General features: G+C 40.7%; 2 protein-coding genes across 2 annotated transcripts in view; one reads left to right on the forward strand and one right to left on the reverse strand.

Annotated features, from left to right (window-relative positions):
* LOC132825061 (chromatin remodeling regulator CECR2) overlaps positions 1 to 13,136 on the reverse strand; it is a gene marked incomplete at its 3' end in the record, with an annotated part of 127,869 nt that extends 114,733 nt beyond the window's left edge. Inside the window, exon 1 of the mRNA XM_060840068.1 lies at positions 13,008 to 13,136. Within this exon, the coding sequence (XP_060696051.1) occupies positions 13,008 to 13,136 (129 nt within the window). The remainder of the gene's footprint in view (positions 1 to 13,007) is intronic.
* A 643-nt stretch (positions 13,137 to 13,779) lies between these two features.
* ada2a (adenosine deaminase 2a) overlaps positions 13,780 to 24,317 on the forward strand; it is a 65,220-nt gene continuing 54,682 nt past the window's right edge. Inside the window, exon 1 of the mRNA XM_060839843.1 lies at positions 13,780 to 14,818. Coding sequence (XP_060695826.1) covers positions 14,410 to 14,818 — 409 coding nt within the window. The 5' untranslated portion in view covers positions 13,780 to 14,409. The remainder of the gene's footprint in view (positions 14,819 to 24,317) is intronic.

Genomic DNA, 24,317 nt, shown 5'->3' on the forward strand with positions numbered 1-24,317 from the left:
CCCACAAACATACATATGTATTTCACAAGAAACCAAGTGCACGCAACACTCATTTTGTTTGAATAACAATATTACAATTGGTATAACAGTTTAATCATTTTTCCAGAAGATTTTGGTCTACATCATGGAATTCAAAGTTTGGGAGAAGATTTGTAGCTCGGGTGCTTGTTGTTGTGGTTCTGTTCGCCGAGCTGGGAGTTTTTGTTGCAAACGTTTCGTCCCCTAGAAAGGAGACGAAACGTTTGCAACAAAAACTCCCAGCTCGGCGAACAGAACTATATCATGGAATATAAGCTGAACAATTTTAACAGTTCACTGACCATTCGCAACATGCCTGCATTTCATGAAACCTACATTATGTTAACATCTTACTCTTGTTTGGAAATTCAGGAAGGAAATTTTAATCTGTCTATTGCTAATTTCAAATATACTGTATATGAATTCACCAACTGGAGGGAAAAAAAAGTTACATTTCTTATATTGTGGCATTGCATTTCATTTAAGTTTGACAGCAAAACTCTGTCCCTAATCAATGTCGAAATTTTTAAACCTGTCTTTTATCCATGATACCAAGATGTGAGCATTAAAAAGGAGAGATTGATTTTAAAAAATTATTAAATTGAAGATAACATTGTAACTCACTGGAAACTTTGTGTTACAGGACTTTGTGGACTTCCTTTAAACATCAGTTTATGAAATAGGTAATATAATAACTCAGAGGGAACATAAAATAGCTCAAGCAAACCCATTCTACGATCTAATTTGTTCATAATAATTATGGAGTTAGCAAATCACAACCATTTCTTCCAAGCTCAAAATACTTTTTTGGCAGCCTTTCATTGAGTGGCTGCACACTTGAGCGAATAAAATAAAGCATTGAGGTTTTAAGTAATAGAACTCCTGAACTACTCTTTCCTGTTGCACGACAACATTCCTGGGGTTATCTATAAACTTGTAAATGGTTTTCACATAGATGCCTAAGAAACACAGCAAGATCAACTGCAATAATACACAGTAATCTAGGTCAAATCAGCCTAGATCCATTTGGTTGCTACACTAAATGCAAGTCAGTAGCTATTTTTGACATTGGGACTGGGCTAAGTATAAGTGATAGTAAACCATCCAAGTCTGAACTAGATGGAGAACCCTGCAGTACTGAGTAACTTAGCAGTCAAATGTTCAGTATATCTACATCAGTGACTCTCAGAGACTGGAAAAACTGACCTATTTCAAATAAATCAAGTCTTCATTGCCTACCTAAAAATAGTAAAAAAAACAAAATAAACAAGTAATTCTGTTTCATCAACAATGCATTTAAGCAACACAGCAAGAATAACAATTACTAAAACCAAATACAAAGTGACTTTGATGTGATGGATGGGAAAAACAGTTAGTAAGGAGATGCTGCTTATTTGGTTTTTGAACTGTAGCATGTTTTTATGCATTTCAACAAGAAAATACTGGGAAAAGGCCTTTGGACATTGTGTAAATTAAGCTACTGGATGACAAGGAGGTAACAGACACGTACTCAATGCACTTCAGTTGACAATGCAAAGCTCGACTGTTTATCGTGGTCCTTCAAGCTGTTGAGGACATTCACATCCCAGTTTTGTATTGCGGGTGACATGATGTATTGATGACTGACACTCTAAAACATTGTGCTGTCCTTTGTTAGTGTATGCAAGTTGTTGTTTAGATATGCAACTACAAGGAGGTATTGATCCGAAGGAAATCAATTCATTTGAAGTTCTGTGACACCAAAGTTGGGATACATGAAGGTTAAAAAGGAGAAACTGGAAGGGGAATTTGTAACAACCTTCCTACTAGGAGTTGAACTGTACAAAGAAAAACAAATTGCCTACTGACAAAATAACAAAAAAGCAAGTACTTTTTTAAAAAAAATCTTTCAAGTCAGTCTTATTTTTATAGATAGCTCAAGTTTTCAAAAATTCAACCTTGAACACCATTGTTGGCCTTTTTTTTAAGTTACTGGCCACATGCCAGCAGAGTGGAGCTTTAGTTACTATAAACTGTCAAGAGACTCCAGTTAATTTGTATGCTACTCAATAAAAGGAACATAAGGGGCAGCATGTCACACAGTCAGTGTTAGTGCTACACAACACCTCAGTGACTAACCACTGTTCATGGTCATGTCTAATCAACTACAAATCTGGCAAGACAAGGGAACACCTAAGCCAAGTGAATAAAGTCAAATAGTATCTCCCTGCTGTAAAGTTCAAAATATACTTAGGAAACAAGCTGCATTTATCTTTGGAAAATATTTTGGAAAACAAAAGTTCCGTATTTCATTCATATATGTAAAGTATCAGATGTTCAAAGACCTAGCAGTTCCTTACAAATGAGTTAACAACCTTCATCGCTTGCCATCAAGCATTATCCTTATTATATTCTATACTCCTGGGTATAATCTATCCACACTGCATCTGGATATTCTACTCTGCTTATTACATCAATGTCTTTTCTAAAATGTTGTTAAATCTCAAAGGAAAACAGTGGAAAATAAACTAAACCAATTTTAAGTACTAAAATAAAACCTGTTGTTACATAGCTTTCCTTTTGAACTGGATTTGAACAACTTTACTGACACAGTTTTGTCAAATTCAGTTCTGATTAATCAGTAACTTGCATTGTTGTCTCTTTACTGCATATACATCAGAAGGTATTAAATAATACTTTCAAAGATGCACTAAATTTCTGAAACAAGATTAAAAGAATACACGCAGAATCTAAAGTATAAAACTTCCGAGGCAGATACTTTTCTTCTCGTCAATGTGATTCCACAAAGAAAGAGATTTAACTTTTTCTCTTGATGCAGATATAGCTTGCTAACTTCCAATAGCTTTCCTCATGTGAATTTAAGAAATAAATCGCTATGCTGCGTTGAAGGAAAAAAGTACTGACTTGCAAATTGAATAATTGCTTATTAGTGTGCAAAGTTCTTACCTATACACACTTAACCATGCTCATATGGTAACTTGAAAATGCATTTTTTGACCTAACATTATATGTGTTTTTTTCTTGGAATGGAGTAATTTAATCTACTGGTGGATGAACCATTTGAGAGAACTGAACAGCTCATCCAAAGCTCTGCTATAATCTGACCAGCATCCATTTCCTTGCCAATCACTCTATTCTTCAAAATTTGAAAGTTCTCATTTGTGTTTGCTCCTCTCCATTGCCTTGCTCTTCGAGCGCTACAATTCTCTTCTTACAAAGTCATCAGACTCTCGCATCCACTGGTCCCACCTGATAACCACGTCCTCATCTACCAGTCCTTTCCACATCCCTCATGGTCCCTTTAAATACCATTGTTTAGTTTTCAGTCTTCCTCCCAACTTACTTCCTCTTTCAGTCTGGCAACAAATTTTTCATTAAATGGCTTTGAATATAGAAAAATATGTGAAGGCACTTCAAATGCAAGCTAAATGCAAATCTTATTTAATTGCACTGCTGAACATTTTTACAAAATTTACCGTTCCTTTACCACAACCCTTATTTAAAAAGGTTCTTTAAAAAGTTCTGGCGTAGTCACTTCACACACTAAGGTGTTTAGGACTCTTACTGACACTTTCCTTTTTTGCACCCTCTTTGTGGTAAAGCAGCATTTTCAATGCAACTGTGCAGAAAGACTGAGGCTGGAATCCTTCAATGCAATATACATTAGCTTCTAAGCAAATATGACAAATTATATTCAGCAATGTAATGTACTAATGGGTTACTATTAACAATAAAATGTAAACTATTTACTGAAGTGAAGTAACTTTCGAATGATATACATTAATACACTTAATTTGAAAATCAAATGATAATGTTTCATTACGCATGACCAGTGTTAATACCTTCCAGCTTATAATACTAATACAAATTGTCTGCAATAATTGCAAAAGATACCTCCGTGTGAATGAACATATTTCTATTAGGTTGAGATTTTATAAAACACCACACAGTTTTAATAAAAACACCTTCAAAATTATTTGAAATTTCAACTGACAAAATATTATGATGACTGCAAGTTAATGCCACAAATGTAAAATCACCAGTTTGTATTTGAAACTCTCTCCAGCAGCATTATGGGTGCACCTACATGAAATGAACGGCAGAGGTTCAATACAGCTCACCACGACCTTCTCAGCGCAGTTATGGATGGGCAACAATTAATAGTCCAATTAATGATACCCATTTCCCTGTTTGCCTAAAACAATTTGCATAACAATCGACAAAGATGCACCTCAATGTATGTCACAAACATTCAACAAAGGTTTAAAATACAAGGCAGACCATCATACCTTCGAACACGCTATCACATTTACCCTCCCCTCCCCTTTCACCTTTCTGAAGGTTCCATTCCCGGTGACACACTGGTCCAGTCCTCAGTCATCCTGGCACACACTCCCTTCTCCATGGCACCTTTCCACGCCAGCACATGGGGATGCAACACCTGTCCTTTCACTTCCTCTATTCTCACCATTCAAGGCCCCAAACAGTCACTCAAAATTATTGAGCAATTTACTTGAATTTCTTTCAATTTCACATATTGTATTTGCTGCTCACAATGTGATCTCCTCTCGTTTTAAGGAGCAGCATCATAGTGATAATGGACAAGTAATCAAGAGGTACATGCTAATGTTTTGGGAACATGAGTTTGGATTCCATCATGACCGTGAAAATTGTATTTCAGTAAAATCTGGAACTAAAAGTTTAAAAGTGATCATGTAACCATTGTCAATTGTCAAAGCCCATCTAGTTCACTAATATCATTGGGGAAGGAAATTTGCCGTCTTTACTGGGTTTAGTCTACATGTGACATCAATGGGGCTGAATTTTAACTACTGTCTGAAATATCCTTGAAAGCTATTTGATTGTATCAAGCTACTACAATGAGTTAATTGAACACCTCTGTTCAGTCTGCAAACATGACCTTGAGCTTCCTGTCATTTGTCATTTTAATCCTCTTTTGCTCCTCCACTCTAACCAACCTTTTTGTCCTTGATTTGCTGCAGTGTTGTAATGAAACTCAACACAACCTCTCAAAACAGCACCTTTGCACACTGCAGCCATCTGGACTCAAAATTGAGTTTAATAATTTTGAGACAGCCTCGACTTCTTTCAGGTGCGTTCTTTTTGCTAGTTTGTTTCTCTCCTTACCCCTTCATGTTGTACACAGATGGCTGCTACATAGCCAATCATGCCTCAACGGGACCTAACTTAGTCCCTTTCGCTGGCATTGTAAAATCTTCTGCATGTTTTTGCTGCGGCCCTCCACCCTGTCACAGTCCTGTTCTTTTGATTTTCCTGCCCCTCCCCACTTCTTCTGCCTTAAAAAGGCAAAATACTGGGGATACTGGAAATTTGAGACAGTTATATAGCATGGAATCAGACCCTTCGGTCCAACCAGTCCATGTCGACCATAATCCCAAACTAACTAGTCCCACCTGCCTGCTCTTGGCCCATATCCACCCAAACATTTCTTAATGTACTTACCTAAATTTCTTTTAAAACATTGTAACTGTACCCGCAATCACTACGTCTACTGAAAGTTCCAAGATGGCAGCAGAGTAGGAAGTTTCAGCTGGAGCTCATCCACTCTATCCATTCCTTTTTCTTGCTTTTTTCCAATCAGCAACGCCCTGAACTCCTAGCCTCAATGCAGACTTGGCGAGATGATCCCCCAGCAGTACTGCGTGGTGGTCTCAGCATGAACTTCCAAAATGGTCTCCTGACCTCAAGAATCTTGAGGCGAAACCTGGCACAGTCTGGAGTCAAGATGTAAACGTGACATCTGGAAGGACTGTTGTTCTGAACTTCTTGTTATTTCTCTATTTTCTAATTTATTGCTATAATCTGTATTGCTGGACTTTGCATTTCTTTATTTTTCTAGCTTAGTAATATCCTTCCTACAAAAAGGCAGCCAGAACTGGACGTAGTACTCCAGAACAGACCTCACCAATGTTTCGTACAACTTCAACATGACTTCACAACTCTATAGTCAAAGGACTAAGCAACAAAGGCAACTGTGCTAATGCCTTAACCACTGCATCCATATGTGACACAAACTTCAAAGAATTATGTACCTGAACCCAGAGGTGCCTCTGTTCTACAACATTACCAAAGGCCCTACTTTTAATTGTATAAATTCTGCCCTTGTTTAGTTTATCAAAATGCAAAACCTCACATTTATCCAAATTAAACTCCATGTGCCACTCCTCAACCCATTGGTCCAATTGATCAAGATCCCTTTTGTAATCTTAGATAACTTTTTTCATTCCCAATATACCACCAGTTTTTGGTGTCATCTGCAAACTTTTATATTCTCATCTAAATTACTTACATAAATGACAAACAAAAGTTGACCCAGGACCAATTCCTGTGGAACACTGGTCATAGGCCTCCTGTCCAGAAAACAAACCCCAACCATCACTCTCTTCTCTTGTCTTTAAGCAAACTTTGCATCCAATTGGCAAGCTCACCACAAATCCCATATAATCTAACATTACTAATTAGTCTACCATGCGAATCTTGTCAAAAGCTTTACTAACGTCCAATTAAACAATGTGCACTGGTCTGCCCTCAATCTTCTTGATTACTTACTCAATCAAATTTGTGAGGTACGATTTCCCTCATTCAAAACTAAGCTGACTACCCCTCATCCTTGCTTCTCCAAAATACTATATAAATATAAATTCTATCTTTGCCCGCCACTGAAATCACAGGTCTATAGTTCCCAGGTTTCTCTTTACACCCTTTCTTCAACAAATTAATCATCCAGCATCCCACCTGTAGTTGATTTTTGATCAACTTCTTTGATCTTTAAGGGGCCCCTACTCTCTCTCTTTCTCTTTTACAGATTAGATTTACAGTGTGGAAACAGGCCCTTCGGCCCTACAAGTCCACACCGACCCGCCGAAGCGCAACCCATTCATACCCCTACATTTACCCCTTACCTAACACTACGGGCAATTTAGCATGGCCAATTCACCTGACCCGCACATCTTTGGACTGTGGGAGGAAACCGGAGCACCCGGAGGAAACACACGCAGACACGGGGAACTGAACCCGGGCAGTTGTCTGGTTGTCTCTTGTTCTTAATGTACTTGTAGAATATCTTTAGGTTATCCTTAGCCTTGGCAAATAAGGTTATCTCATATCCGCTCTTTGCCTTCCTGATCTCCCTCTTAAGAATGTCCTTATACTCTTTGTACTGTTCAAGAGATTCATTTGAACCTAGTGGTCCAAATCTAAAATACAAAACCTTTTTACTCTTGACTAGAACCCCAGTATTTTTATTGTTACCATTCAATTTACTCTAATTCTACTAGCCTTACCTTTCACTCTAACAGGAACATATTGACTCTGAACTTTCAACACCACACTTTTCAAAAAAAAAAGCTTCCCACAAAAAAAAGCTGGAAAACTCAGCAGCTCTGGCATCTTCCAGGGAACAGAGACAATAAGATATAGATGCAGTTCTAAAGAATTGCCTCTTTATCTCTGTGGTGAGAAACAGATAAGGTTTTAAGTCCACCATAATTCTTCTTCAGATATATTCTGAAGAAAGTCATACTGGACTCAAACCAAAATGTTAACTGCTTCTCACTCCACAGATGCTGCCAGATCTCAGAGTCAGAATCATACAGACATACAACATGGAAACAGACCCTTCGGTCCAACATGTCCATGCTGACCAGAGATCCCAACCCAATTTAGTCTCACCTGCCAGCACCTGGCCCATATCCCTCCAAACCCTTCCTATTCATATAACCATCCAGATGTCTTTTAAATGTTGCAATTGTGCTAGCCTCCACCACTTCCTCTGGCAGTTCATTCCATACACGTACCATCCTCTGTGTGAAAACGTTGCCCCTTTTTCGTCTCTTTTATATCTTTCCCCTCTAGCTCTGAACTCCCCCATCCCAGGGAAAAGACTTTGTCTATTTATCCTATCCATGCCCTTCACTATTTTGTAAACCTCTATGATCCCGTCTCAGCCTCCAATGCTCCAGGGAAAACAGCCCTAGCCAATTCAACCTCTTCCTGTCGCTCAAATCCTCCAACCCTGGCAACATCCTTATAAACCTTTCCTGAACCCTTTCAAGTTTCACAACATCTTTCTGATACAAAGGAGACCAGAACTGCACGCAATATTCCAACAGTGGCCTAACTAATGTCCTGTACAGCCGCAACATGACCTCCCAACTCCTGTACTCAACACTCTGACCAATAAAGGAAAGCATACCAAATGTCTTCTTCACTATCCTATCTAACCGTGGCTCCACTTTCAAGGAGCTATGAACCTGCATTCCAAAGTCTCTTTGTTCAGCAACACTCCCTAGGACCTTACTATTAAGTGTACGAGTCCTGCTAAGATTTGCTTTCCAAAATGCAGCACCTTACATTTATCTGAATTAAATTCCATCTGCCACTTCTCAGTCCATTGGCCCATCTCATCAAGATCCCATTGTAATCTGAGATAACTTTCTTCGCTGTCCACTACACCTCCAACTTTGGTGTCATCTGCAAACTTACTAACTATACCTCTTATGCTCACATCCAAATCATTTATAAAAAACTGTTGAAAAGTAATGGACCCAGCACTTGTGGCATTCCACTGTCACAGGCCTCCCAGTCTGAAAAACAACCCTCCACTAATACCCTGTCTTCTACCTTTGAGTCAGTACCATATCCAAATGGCTAGTTCGCCCTGTATTCCACGAGATGTAGGTTAGGTTGTTGCATTGACCTGTGAAACCAATGAGGGCCGAAGGGTCTGTACTGTGCTGTAATATTCTATGTTCTATCTAACCTTGCTAATCAGTCTCCCATGGGGAATCTTGTCAAATGCCTGAATGAAGTTCATATAGATCACATCTATCACTCTGCCCTCATCAATCCTCTTTGTTACTTCGTCAAAAAACTCAATCAAGTTTGTGAGACATGATTTCCCACGGACAAAGTGATGTTGACTATATCCCTAATCAGTCCTTGCCTTTCCAAAGACATGTACATCCGGTCCCTCAGGATTCCCTCCCACAACTTGCCCACCACCGACGTCAGGATCACTGGTCTATAGTTCCCTGGATTGTCCTTACCACCTTTTGTAAACAGTGGCACCATGTTAGCCAACCTCCAGTCTTCTGGCACTCATCTATGACTATCAATGATACAAATATCTCAGTAAAAGGCCCTGTAATCACTTCCCTAGCTTCCCACGGAGTTCTAAGGTACACCCGATCAGGTCCTGGCAATTTATCCATTTTTATGCATTTCAAGACATCCAGCACTTCCTCCTCTGAAATATTGACATTTTCCAAGATGTCACTATCTATTTCCCTACATTCTATATCTTCCATGTCCTTTTCTACAGTAAATACTGATGCAAAATACTCGTTTAGTATCTCCCCTATCTCCTGCGGCTCCACACAAAGGCCGCCTTGCTGACCTTGCAGCTAAACCTGCTGAGTTTATCCAGCATTCTCTGTGTGTATTAAAAATTCTTTGCATTTGAATCTTTCCTCTATTCTGAAGAAGTCATCAGCCTGAAAGTGTAACAATTTCTCTCCACAAATGCTGCCTAACTTCCTGCACAATAATCCATATTATTGTTTTTATAGAAGACGAATGTTTCTATAAAATATGTAAAGCAATGACTTTTCATAAATAATTTTAGTGATCGCTTTCTAGCCAGAGATGAATACATCCCCATGAATACAAAAATGTAACTAACAGCTGACCTGTTTAGCTTAAAATGTAATAGACAATGGTAGCTATCTATTTTACAGATGAATAGCATTAACGTTAATTTCCTCAAAAGCAAATGTACAGATTAAAATACAGTGATTGCATTAGATAATAGACACTAAATTATGAGATCGACATACAGGTAGTCATGCTAAAGAAATAAATGCGATTACTCTATAATAATGTCTTTGGCTTTGCATTAAAACATTTTGCTAATTTATATAATGAAAAATACAAATTAAAGTGCTCACGAAAAGAATATGGATCTGTGTCTATATCAGCTCTAGAGCAAAAAGTATATTCTGAAAGATCTAAGTGTTTTCTCTGCTTTCTCTCCAAATGCTGAGTTCCTCCAGCAATTTCAGCTGCTGTCATATAAAATACAATTCTTTTTCTTCAGTTTATAAAGATTCAAATATGCTAAGAATATATCTGTTCTTTAAACTACATTTTTCAACAGACTAAGCTGGGATTTCAATGGGATGAGAATTATTGCAAGCTCTCAAAGCACATGGTTTAACTCAGCCTTAAAGCTGTCACCAAACATTCAGGAAATAGTTCTACAAGCAGCAACAATATATTCAAAAAAAGGTGCATATTTATCTATTTCAGTCTTCCAACTGCAGTACTTCAGCTGGAATGAGTTTCGCTACCAGACAAACCCATAACATACCTCCTTTTTCATGACTGGTTTTAAATAATTAAACATTATAGCTTTATGCAACTAAGAAATTACTTTTGCAGCTATATCTCTCATACATAGTTCATTATTTTCCCCATTCTTCCCTGAAGGTACTGAATCATATTGGTCGACAGCTCAATGAATGCCATGCACCATCTGATGTTTTGTCTAACTAGGCATTCACATATATATGACCAAAGCCAGATCCTATTTTCACTACACATTCAAATACTACCATTGAAGTACTGAAGTCCATTGTAACCAAAGTCAGGTTACTCAGCAGAAAGCCAGGAATTGAACTTATGGTCCTTTTAGACACCATAGTAGTTTTACACACATTTACTATTTCTGCCACTGGCAAGAGTTTTTGAATCAAAAGTAACTATTTCACAAATAATCTACTTTGTACTAGGCATATAGTCTCTAAATTGCACATCAATGACTAGCTGAATGCGAGTAACTGACAGGTTTAAAACAAAGATACAGTCATCTGCTAAATGTATGAGAATTACATCACAATCAACTTATATTGTATGACTTTGTCATCTGATTTCACAATGGTATCACTTCACAGCCAGAAAAATAAAGGTAATCTAGAAACACCATTTAAATTGCCTTGATAAATACCACATGTGCTGTACAAATGTAAGTTGAGGAGTAGGAAGGATTTATGGAATAAGAATTCCCTGTGTAGTTGGTGCCACTCAATGAGGTAAAGCACCAGTACCAGATTGTTTATGGATTGAGAAAACTCTGGAGAAATTGATATAACTAACCACCCGCCCCCCCTCTCAAACTGAGATTTACCTGGTAAAATAGACTGTTACTATTGACAAGTGAAATGAACATCAACTTCAACAGAAGATTATTCAAACCACACGCCAACTGTAACCAAAGCGTATGTATTCAGCCAAAATAAAATCGCTACCAAGGACAGCAACAAGGTTGAAAAGCAAACTGTGAAATCAAAACGAACACGCATAAAAATAGCAATTTCATTAGGGCCCACAAGCAAAACAATTTGAAGAGTGCCAGGATACAGTCTGTTATTGAGGTGCGGATAGGTAGATTATTTAAAGAAAGCACGGGAAAACAAACAAACCAATGAATAGATTTCGGGGGGAGGGGTGGCCGAAAGAGAAGGGCAGCAGGAGGTTAAAAGGTAAAATGCCCTTAAAGATAAAATGGAAGTGGTCACTCCATCTTAGGAGTGGGCGCTCGGTCCTATCAACATGTTAACAAATTTCTAGAATGTTCTTCATATATTACAAAGAATGCAGCGTACTTTCAACTGCAACTCTATAATCGAGAAAATAAACAACTTGTTGCATTTCAGTGAAAGAAAAACAAACTTAATCTTCAAAATAAACTGAGAACATACATAGTCCAGCTGATGGTTGGCTGACACATTGAGACCCACAAAGATAGCACGAGAGAATTTTGATCCGGGTTGCATTCTACCAGAAGTATAAACTCAGTTTTAAAAAGCTACAGAACACGCCTCACACAAAACGTATACTGTTTTCTACGTTTAAAACAACACAAACCACCAACACAATTCAGAGACTTGGTTTCTTGATTGCAACTTCATACATACAAAAGTCATCGTATTTGGATTTTAAACAAAAACCTCTCCCAGAATCAGAGCAAACATTCGTTGTGAATTAAGCCTTTCAACACCCCGCCCTCCCTGAGAAACAACTTTAAACAACGGGCTCGCCGAACAAAAAAACAACGGGAGAAAGGGGGTAGATATCGGAAAGAACAGGGTGAATAATTGTGTTTGTTAAATTTTACTTAAAACCGAATGATTCTGAATTTCGTTTCCCACTCTGATTGAAGAGCATTAACGAACGTGCTGTCTTCTTTTTAAGATCTATATGTCAGAATTCGAATTTAACATTGTCTAAGTAAGTTTAGTTCGTTACACTTGTATTTTAACAACAGTGGCGAAATAGACCGAAATACTCTACGCCTCGCCTTTGAATGAAGCTGTTCGCGAAGCCCAGTTAAGCTGATGTTGACTCCGTTTTGTTAAAATGTACATTTTTAAACTAATTGGGCATATTTTGATCTTCGGGTATTTTTTACTTTGAAAAAATGTAGTTTAAAAGGGTAATCTGTTAACTTTGTTAGCAGCATGTGGCTCTTCTTTCTCCTAACAATGCCATGGCTATGATGGATGTGTGGCAGAGCAGATCATGAAGAACAGCAGCACCTTATCGGGAGACACGCTCCTTCTTTACTAAAGAAACACACCATGTCCTCCCCCTTCCAAATCTGGGAGATACCAACTTTATTAAACTTTTTTTTAAAAAAAGACAAGCGTTTTATACAAAAAGGGTAAACCACGATGATTAAAGTCCACACCAGTCTATCGGTGAGTGCAATCGAGCGCTTTTAGAACCACAATAGAATTGAGCCAGCAGCTGGGAGGCGAGATTGACATCCTGCATCCACATGATTACTAACTTTGAATTTTTTGAAATGACAGGGGCTTCGAGAGGCAACTTAGTCATTTACAGGAAAGAAAAGTCTCATAACTCATTGAAGGGAAAAATAGAATTACCTCAATTTCGAAGTCTGGGAGCCCAAATGCTGTCCTGAATAAAGAGCAAAAGTGTGCGATGGCGGGTACTTCCCACCAAGAACGAATTTCTTCTACCGAAACGGTCGAAGATGTACATTCCTCGAACATTTTAAATGGCATCAAATAAACCCCTTTCCTCACATAAGATAGTTTTCCTCGAACTTGGTTTCCTTGTGTTAATTTCTACCCCCCCAGCCTCCTCCCCCCACCCTCCCCAACACCAGACCCCCTCTGCTTCCAGTCTCCTAATGCCGGTTGGTGTAAAGAATGTGCTGGGTGTTAAGTGTGTGCGCTGCCTGCCATTGCCAGCCTGTTCCTCTCCTCACTCTTCTTCTTTCCTTCCTTTTCTCTCTCTCTCTCTCTCTCAGTGCAGGCGTGCGTGTGTAATCCTGGAACAATCTCGCAGCCCCATTCTCAGCGAGGAACAGATGGCCGGACAACAACAGGGGAGTGCTCCAATTTCTCAACACGCCGGAGGGAGACCAGGACACACTGGGCCACTCAACGCCCGGCGCATCGCTTCACCGAAACCGCCACCGACGCTTCAGCACTGCTGTAAAGAACAGCCACCACCGGAGCGAAGCCGAAGCGATGCGACGGCCGGGGCTGTTGAGCGGCAACTGCCGGGCTCGGAGCTCGGACACCCCCGCGGGGAAATGGAATGGCTCGCTCCCACCGACAGGAAGTGACGCAACCGTCTCCTGGGTACCAGCCAATGGGCTAAGCCGTGCTATCCTGGGGGTGGGGGCGGAGAGAAGCGCTTGCACACATTGTGCACACCCCGGGGGTTTTAATGTCGAGTTCTTTAATGAGGCTGGCCTGTGGACTTTGAGGATGGGATAACAGGGGGAAAACATTGATGAACGGAGCTGTTCTTTAATCTCCTTCGTCTCCCCGCTAGGTCCTTGCGTTCTAGATTTAGTGTCGAGATCCTGATCTTCAACTGTTGGCGGAGTGCGTGCGCGCGTTTCTGCTGGATCACCCAACGTTCCATTCCCAGGATCTCTGCGTTCTAAACGGTTGTCGTCCAGGAGCCCACCCTCGGGCTGAGGCCCTGCTCGTTCCCCAAGACATCTCCATCTCCATCCCCTCCCCTGGGGAAAGGGCCAGTGACATGGTGCACCGCCCGGCCAGTTCTACACTGCAGCCTCCCAAAACATCCACTCCCTTTTACTTCCTTGTTTAATTATGCTCAGTGCGCTCAGCTTCTCGTTCTGGCCCCCTTTTGAAAAAGTTATCACTGCCCAGTGATCAGCAGAGAAATGACTGCTAAAGTCATCATTTTGTCGTTGGCATTAGGACACAGAAGTGACCTTTTTAAATAGGGTGTACGCGTTAAAAAACGGTTGAGTTCACTTCAGGTGTCCCCTTAAAGGGAAGTATGAGTCACTCGCAGAAGCGAAAGTTACACGTTTCGACTTCTCAGTTCTCGCTAACGTTTGAATATTGTACACAACCGTGTGGCCTTTTGAAAATGAAGGCACCACATTTCAGAAAAGAGGCAGCTGTGTTTTTCTTTTTCTTTTGTTTGCTTGCTGTGTGTCAAACCTTTCCAACCCCGGCCGACCGAGATACTTTGATGATACTGGAACAGTTCCAATTTACAGGCGGTAATCTCCTCATGACTGAAAAAGAACTGCAGGTTAATTATATACTTAAGAAAATCAAAGGAAAGGAGATAATGGAAGGAATGAAAACTGGTAAATTTGCCCCAGCCATGCACTTTTTCAGAGCAAAAGAATTAATTGAACAAAGTCCAGTTTTTAACATTATACAGATGATGCCTAAAGGTAAGCATGATATGAGGTTTATTAATCGACTATGATGTACTGGGTTGCGGATATTTTGGAAAACCGAACGGGTGTTTTAAAATTTCAAATTAAGGTAAAATGACCACTTTATATCAAATGATACCCGTTTTGGTGAGTGGTTGGATTAAATGATATGTGACTCTTGGTAAGGATATCACGAATCCGGAGGTGTACTGCAACGATCAAGGGATTGGGGAGGAAGTACGTATCAAAGTTGTTTTAGTTTGTGCGATGAATGCGAGGTAAATTAGAAAGCATCAACGAGGGAACGTAACACCTTTTGTATTAATTTTTGGTGAATCTCCCACGGTGCGAAGCTGGAGAATGTCTTAAGTACAGTATTCCATGTAATATAAGGTGTTGGTGTATTTCCTTTTTAAAATGAAAGGTAACACTCTGCATTCTTGACAGGCCGGTTCAGTGAGAGTTCAAAAGGTTGTAGATGACTCCGATTTTCTCCCTTTATGGATTTATAGATGATATGAAATTGATGAAAATGAGTTGGAACGTTATTTTGTATATAGAGCTAAGAAGTGACTTTCTGAAATATAGAAACTTTTGTATTTTGTATTAAACTTAAATCAATTTACTTAACTTTTTTGTGATGTAACCTGCAGTCTAGAAATAAAAGCGAATTCAGGCGACCAGGGTTGAGCGGGGTCAATTATGCAAAGAACAATCTAGCAACATGTGCTTGCGTAAATACGTTTTTGACTAGATCTTGAATTATTCTGTGTAAATGAAGTGACAGTGCTATGTGCAAAACGTTTCATTCTAATCAACTTTTTTTGATCTGTAGTGACAGTGCATGTCGAAAATCCATCTGAGCACACTTAGTTATTTTTAAATCCGGCAGGTTTTTGGAAATAAAATAAGAGTTAATGTTTCTAATCCACTTTGAATTCAATAATACCATAGGTAGATGAAGGTGGGGTAATGGTGATATGTCAGAGAGGAGGGTGGAGAAGGTAGGGTGGGAAGGAAGGTGGATAGGTTGTGAGGGAGATGCCGAGTTGGAAGTTTCGATAAGGTGGTGGAGGGGAAATGAGGAAACTGGTGAAATCCCCATTGATGCCATGGGGTTGGAGACACTCTTCCTCCAGGCGTCGGGTGGTTAGGTTGTGGCGATGGAGTCAGCTCAGCACCTGCATGTGCTTGGTGGAGTGGGGATGGGGGGTGAATGTTGAAGTGTTCAGTCATGGGCCAGTGGGATTGGTTGGTGCAGGTGTACTGGAGATGTTCTCTGAAGCTCTCTGCAAGTAGGCGTCTCCCCTGCACTTCCACACATGTTATTTCTTGTGTCTGTTGCTCCAGATGCAGTCTCCTCTACTTCGGGGAGACAGAGAACATCTCTGGGACATCTGCACCAACCAATTCCGCTGCCCTGTGGCTGAACACTTCAACTACCCCTCCCATTCTGCCAAGGACATGCAGGTCCTGGGCCGCCTCCATCACCACATCCTAACCACTCAACACCTGGAGGAAGAATGCCTCATCTTCCGCCTTGGGACCCTCCAACTACATGGCATCAATATAGATTTCACCAGTTTCCTCATTTCCCCTCCTCTCCTACCTTATCCCAGTTCCAACCTTCCAACTCAGCACTGCCGTCATAACCTGTCCTACCTGTCCATCTTCCTTCTCACATATCTGCCCACCCTCCTTTCTGACCTATCACCTTTACCCCCACCTCTATCTACTTATCACACTCTCAGCTACCTTCCACCCCAGCACAATCCCCACCCCCCCTCCCAGTCATTTATCTGTCCACCCTCTCAGCCCTCAAGCCTCATTCTTGTACAAAACATCGATTCTCAGATGCTGCCTTTTTGAGTACCCCCTTTTGACTTATCTCCAGCATCTGCAGTCCTCACTTTCTCCACTTTGAATTCTCCTGTTTTCTCTCCACAGATGCCTGTCCTGCTGAGTTTCTCCTGCAATTTCTATCTTTTTTTTGTTTCAGATGCCCATTTCGTTTTATTTCTAAATCTGTTGAGGCTTATTATTTAAGTTAATGGTAATCCAAACTTTAAGGCTAAGTCCTTTAAGATTTCATAAAGTAATTCGCTGAGTAGAATTAAGTTGTGTCAGTGATTATGTGTTCTTCCCAAATTTATTATTATTATTACATTTATTAAATTATTATTATTAAATTTATCATTTTCATTTCTAATTTGAGGGAGTCTGCCATGAATGTTTATATGTTGCACAGATATCGCAAAATTAATTGAGCAAGCATTTAACTGAAACGTCCAAGATTTCATTACTTTGCTTCTCACATAGATTCTGTTATTGGTTAATGTGTCAGATGCTTTCATTCCATAGATTTTATTATAATATAGCTCACCATCTGCCAAGTATTAATATTAATAATAATGTTTTTAAAATAGGAAGTGAGATTGATGACCACAATTGCTGCAATTGGACACACAATTTGTTTGGGGATATAGAAAACTCTTGCAGTTTGTTTTACTTTATTTGGTTGGTAGGGACTGTCTTAATGTCTAATAATTTAGTGTTTTGCTTTGTGAAAAATAATTTTGGCATGAATAGAACTAGCAAAAAACAGAAAATTATACCTGGCTTGGAATTCATCTCAAAATGATCGATAAACTGAAATAATCAATACCAAAGGTGTCCAGCCCCTCATTCTCTGGTTATTTAATTGTGGAGTACTCTTGACTATGGGTTTTTTTTTGCTTTTAGTTAGAAGCAAATGGAATTTGATTTGGCTCCTATTATTATTGGGCTTATCAGCTCCTGGCCTTGTTTAGATAATCAAATGCAGATCTTTGACCCATATGAGTAGGAGCACCAAAATAAAAACGGACAATTAAAGTATACTTATGAGTGTATCAGTGTACACGTTTGTTTTAACGTACATCCTCCCTGCCTAATACTTAATAAAATAAAAATACAAAGTAAAGTGGCTTTGGAAGTAGAAAGAGAAAGAAAGGTTTAGGGTGAGTAGGGAAAGATATAAGAGACCTAAGGGGCAACGTTTTCACACAGAGGGTAGTACGGGTATGGAATGAGCTGCCAGAGGAAGTGGTGGAGACTGGTACAATTGCAACAGGTAAAAGGCATTTGGATGTGTATATGAATAGGAAGGGTTTGGAGGGATATGGGCCGGGTGCTGTCAGGTGGGACTGGATTGGGTTGGGATATCTGGTCGGCATGGACATGTTGGACCGAAGGGTCTGTTTCCATGCTGTACATCTCTATGAATCTAGCATTTTTTTTCACGTTGTTTCTTGTATTTAATACCTCTTGTTGTCAAATCAAAGTGCCCTGGTTGCATAGACTCTGCTGCAGTGATAGTACTTTGAGCAGGAAGGCCTGGGTTCGAGTCTCACTTGTTGCAGACGTGTGCAATAACATATCTGAACAGACTGATTAGACAATAGTTTTTTTTCTTGCACAGACTCTGATCATCAGTTTTGTGTCTAGCCTTGCATTGGTTACCTTCCCTCTTAGGGAATCAAGATTTAAAGAGGCTACAACATGAAGAACAATTGTGAAAACTCACTTAAAAGGTTTCACAGGGTCCAGCTAAACTAATTCTAACAAATCACATCTGCATTTGGCAGCACCAAGCCTTTTGCTATTCAACTTGAGTTTTTGCAATTCTAAGCACCCTTCTAATATGTCTAACACCAAGACTTGAAATTCTTCAGCAATGACGAGTAATTGACCTAGCCTCTCTCTGGTTTTTGGTCCATCTTTGCCTTGCTGTAATTCAATTTAAATGGCCATGGGGATATCAAACCAGTTTATCTTCCAATTCAACATAAACATTACTGAGAGCTGCTAAAACGGAACAACTTGTCTTTCTTTTTCATGTCTGTAAGACATCTCAAAGCACTTCATTTCCAATGAGTTACATAGAAGTGTAATCGTTTTTAGGCTAGCCTGGTGGTCAATTTCTACAAAATATGGTTCCATAGAGAGGAATTTTAAGTTATTGCTATTTTTCCTTGAGAGTTAGAATTCCTTGTTCATGTAGATGAGAAGGTATGGTGTCAGTTTAATATCTCCTCTGCATTATAAACAATTTCAACAGTGAAACAGTCTGTCAGTACTATATTGAAATGTTAGCATAAATTGTGCTCAAATCCTGAGGTGAGGTTTGAATTCTAGTTCTAATTTGGAGACAAGAACTAACTAAAAACCCCAACTGATGAAGCTACATACAAATATAAGAGTAAAAATCGTAGTTTCGTACTTTGTGATGTAATATTTTTTCCACAGAGAACACTGGATAAAATAGCTAGTCTTTAAAAGCATTGTACATTCATAAAACTTAGTCTCAGTTTGTATTTTTTTAATCTTTTTCTTCTCTAAATCTATAATTCTTTCCTACCACTAGTAGATACTAGAAAGCAAGCAGGCTGTTAGCATGGAATAAAATACTCTCATTAAAGTTGAGATTGCAGCATCCTGCTTTCTGTCTGAAGTTCCCTGGAAGCTTCCCTAAATTTCTTCTGGTCCATCTGAAGAAGACAGCTCCCATCGAGGACTGCTATCTGACTCTGAACACTTTGTTGATATACTGTTTTTCTAGGGGCTGGTGGTAGTTTACACTGTCAATCTTCATTTAAATCCTTTCAGCCAGTGGACTTGGAGCAGCAACCCTTGAAATCATAGTGATGATGGTCCCCGTGCCCACCTTCTGATGGTTAGCTTGTCGTTCTTTCTGAAGGCAAAACTTATTATTTTCCTAAACACTGCATTGAAATGGGGTACATAGGATGACAGATAAATCTTTGACATCAATTTGATAGAATCTCATGACCTCTGTGATTCTGATGATTTTTTGTGACCTTTTGAGTTTATTTCTGAGACATGTGGCAAGCTAGTTACTGCTGCAACAGCAGGTAAATGAGATCTTAGTGTGTAGTGTAGATATTAGGAAAATTCAGATTGAAGAGGTTCCCTGTTTGCCTACTGCGATCTGGCTTCAACTTTGAAACTCTTGTCCCCACACTGCTTTTTCCTCAGAGCTCCCTTTTATCGTGGTTGAGGGGGTCCTTGGCTGTATCCGTCTACCTGCACTTCTCTCTCACCTCCTCCCCCCTCCCTCCCACCTTGCATCCCACCAGAAATGTAGGATCTTCTAAACTTGTAAGCACTGGAGTTTAGATCTGAAAAAATGTGTTGCTGGAAAAGCGCAGCAGGTCAGGCAGCATCAAAGGAGCAGGAGAATCGACGTTTTGGGCATAAGCCATTCTTCAGGAATGAGGAGGGTTTGCCAAGCAGGCTGAGATAAAAGGGAGGAAGGAGGGATTTAGGGGAGGGGCATTGGGAATGCGATAGGTGGAAGGAGGTTAAGGTGAGGGTGATAGACCGGAGAGGGGTTGGGGGCGGAGAGGTCAGGAAGAAGATTGCAGGTCAAGAAGGCAGTGCTGAGTCTGAGGGTTGGGACTGAGAAAAGGTGGGGGGAGGGGAAATGAGGAAATTGGAGAAATCTGAGTTCATCCCTTGTGGTTGGAGGTTGAGGTGCTCTTCCCCCAGGCGTCGTGTTGCTATGGTCTGGCGATGGAGGAGGCCAAGGACCTGCATGTCCTTGGTGGAGTGGGAGGGGGAGTTGAAGTGTTCAGCCATGGGGGGGGGGGGGGTTGGGTTGGTTGGTCCGGGTGTCCCAGAGGTGTTCTCTGAAACGTTCCGCAAGTACGCGGCCTGTCTCCCCAATGTAGAGGAGGCCACATTGGGTGCAGCGGATGCAGTAAATGATGTGTGTGGCGGTGCAGGTGATTTTGTGATGGATATGGAACGATCCCTTGGGGCCTTGGAGGGAAGTGAGGGGGGAGGTGTGGGCGCAAGTTTTGCATTTCTTGCAGTTGCAGGGGAAGGTGCCAGGAGTAGACGCTGGGTTGGTGGGGGGTGTGGACCTGACGAGGGAGTCGCGGAGGGAATGGTCTTTCTGGAACCCTGAAAGGGGAGGGGAGGGAAATATATTCTTGGTGGTGGGGTCTGTTTGGAGGTGGCGGAAATGACGAAGCATGATACGATATATCTGGAGGTTGGTGGGGTGGTAGGTGAGGACCAGTGGGGTTCTGTCCTGGTGGCGATTGGAAGGGCGGGGTTCAAGGGCGGAGGAGTGGGAAATGGAGGAGATGCGTTGGATAGCGTCGTCAATCACATCTGAGGAGAAATTGCGGTCTTTGAAGAAGGAGGCCATCTGGGTTGTTTGGTATTGGAATTGGTCCTCCTGGGAGCAGATGCAGTGGAGGTGAAGGAATTGGGAATATGGGATGGCATTTTTATAGGGGCAGGGTGGGAGGAGGTGTAATCTAGGTAGCTGTGGGAGTCAGTCAGTTTATAATAAACGTCCGTGTTGAGTCGATCGTCCGAGATAGAAATGGAGAGGTCTAGGAAGGGGAGGGAGGAGTCTGAGACGGTCCAGGTAAATTTGAGGTCGGGGTGGAAGGTGTTAATAAAGTGAATGAACTATTCAACCTCCTCATGGGAGCATGAGGTAGTGCCGATACAGTCATCAATGTAGCGGAGGCAAAGGTGGGGGGTGGTGCCAGTGTAGCTGCAGAAGATGGACTGTTCCACATATCCGATGAAGAGGCAGGCATAGCTGGGGCCCATGCGGGTGCCCATGGCTATTCCTTTGGTTTGGAGGAAATGGGAGGATTGGAAAGAGAAGTTGTTCAGAGTGAGGACCAGTTCAAGAGTAAGTAGTGACTTGAATCAAACAGAATATCACCATGGTCTGAACAGGTTGGATGTGGAGAGAATGTTTCCTATTATGGGAGAATCCAGAATTAGGGATTGCCATTTTAAACCTAGGATCCTGCAACAGGGACAAGAATCTCATAGGAGTCAAGGCAATCTGAGTTTTGAGATTTGAGGCAGAATCACTTGAGAAGTATGGTGAGGCCTTTCTCGACATCTCCATGGCAGTCCCCAACCTATCCATGCAAGTGGCCAGACTCATTGTGCTGGAGCAGCATCTGGGCAATGAAAGCCATTGCATCCTATCTGCCACTCTGTTCCTTCCTGTGCATGTGGATGAACTCCCTTGAATGCTGGCACCACAGGGTTATTGTAGTAAGTGTAAGAAATCAGCCAGGTGGACCTCATAGAATATGAGTTCCCTGATTGTGGTTGTTAATCTTGTCTAATCATGGAGCCCTGTCTCACAGACATAATTGGGAGTGTCAAGACTTTCTAAGACTCTGAGGAAGTTGAATCAGTGTCATGGACTGTGCATATGCAAATGAAGGGTGACTTGGTGATGGGATACAGGCCTCTGGAATTATTCCAGTGGTGATGAGAGAAAAACACACTCCTGAAAACATTAATTGCAATAGTCCTCTTTGAGTAGGGGTAAGCATTTCTGATATAATGCTTGATTTGTTCGATCCTCCCTTCGAAGACTGGGCACAGTATGTGGAAAGAATGCTTTTTTTTTGCCAGGCAAATGACATTGGGGCAGATTGAAAGCCATGAGTAATTCTCCTGACAGCTTGTGGACCTGCAGCTTTTTCAGTTATTAGGAGCCTAGCTTTCCCTGAGGCACCATATATGAAGACTTTTCAAGAGTTAACAGATTTAGTTAAGCAATATTAAGATGCCAAGCCTCGTCTAATTCTGAGATGCTATTGGTTTTCCTCTGCAAGACAAGAACCAGGGCAATCTGTAACTGGATGCTTGATTAGGTTAAGAGAACTAACAGGGGCATTTGACTTTGGTTGAACCCTTAATGAGATGCTGAGAGACTGTTTGGCATGTAGGATTAATGATGTAACCATGCAAAAGCACCTTCTAGCTGAAGCCCAGCTCGACTTCAAACAGGTACTGTAATTGGCTTTACCATCTGGCAAGTGGAGCATATGAGTTGCAAAGTATTCTGATGGAAGTGAACTCCTTTGCCAGTCTGAGCTTGGGGAACACCACTTCGCAAAGGCAATTTCATAGCCTCCCTCAGGAGGCGTTGGCCGAGTGGTATTATTGCTGGAGTGTCAACCCAGAGACCCAAATAATATCTGATGGCAGATGGTGGAATTCAAATTCCACTTAAATATCTGGAATTAGGAGTCTAATGGTGACCATTAATCCATTGTCAATTGTCAGAAAAACCCATCAGGTTCACTAATGTCCTTTAGGGAAGGAAACTGCCATCCTTACCTGATCTGGCCTATATGTGACTCCAGACCCACAATAATTTGATTGACTCTTAACTGCCCTCTGAATGTTTAGGCATGGACAATAAATGCTGTCTGGTCAGCAAATGCCCTCATCCCATGAATGAATATTGGAAAATAAAAGATAGATTTTGAACAGAAGGATTCAACATCAGCCCACAATAAAGCCCCAAAACAAAGTCAAATCCTGAATTTTCTTCAGGATACTTAACCCACTGTAGTTGTTGCTGGTCAGTGGACTTAAGACAGCAAAATAATCACTGTATACCTAAATGGAGTAAGGGAACTCATAGGCTGTTATCCATGCCCTAGAACATCTATTTACACGTGGTTTGGAACAGTTAAATTGCTTAGCCGCATCCAAATCAAAACCAATCAAAATAAACATCAAGTCAAATGGTCACCTGGTTCTAATGGAGCAGTTGTTTCAGTGATCGCAGAACCAATCTTTGACAAAATTCGCTCTGGACTCCCAACCCTTAAATTTGTGCGAGACCTTGGCTAGACTGAGAAGCTATACTGGAGAATCTTTACAGATTAAGGGTAAAAGTTGGATTGATGGGTCTGTTTCTGTGCTATATTGCTTTATGACTCTGATTCTATTAGTTCTGGTCTGGTCTGTTATGAGAAGCAGCTGGTTCAGTTAGTACTGATTGTAGTAAAAGGCTTGGGGCGAAATTGGTTGAGAAAAATTCACCTAGATTGGCTCAATATTTTTCAATTAGAAAATAGCTGCCTGAGTGAAATCCTAATGAAATACCTGGATGATTTTCAGGAATAAAGGGACTATCAGAGGAGCCAAGACTACTTTGCATGTTGACCAGAAAGCAATTCCATAATGAAGGAGTAGCACTCCAAAAGCTTTTGATTTCAAATAAACCTGTTTGACTATAACCTGGTGTTGTGTGACTTCTGACTTTGTCCACCCCAGTCCAATATCGGCATCTCCACATCACAATTATACCCATAATGGTTTGTACCAATATATGAGATTGCTATTTGAGTATTGTGAGTCTGTGCAATTTTTCAGCGGAGGATAGAGAACATTTTATAAGGTATATCTAGATGACGTGCTAATAATGGAAGACCAATAATGAGCATTTAGAGAACTTGGATATCGTTCTTAGATGTTTCTCCCAGGTGGGTGTATGACTTAGTAAGGAAAAATGTGTGCTCCACACAACCAAAGTGACCCAGTTGAGTGACAGAGTTGACGAGACCAAGTTGCACTCATTTGAAGATAAAGTGAGTGTGATTGAAGGCATCCAATGTCTACCAGAGCTTAGATCTTGGGCTGGTGAATTATTATGGAGAGTTCACAC

Source organism: Hemiscyllium ocellatum, chromosome 19 (genome assembly GCF_020745735.1).
Source record: "Hemiscyllium ocellatum isolate sHemOce1 chromosome 19, sHemOce1.pat.X.cur, whole genome shotgun sequence".
In the NCBI taxonomy this organism is placed as follows: Eukaryota; Metazoa; Chordata; class Chondrichthyes; order Orectolobiformes; family Hemiscylliidae; genus Hemiscyllium; species Hemiscyllium ocellatum.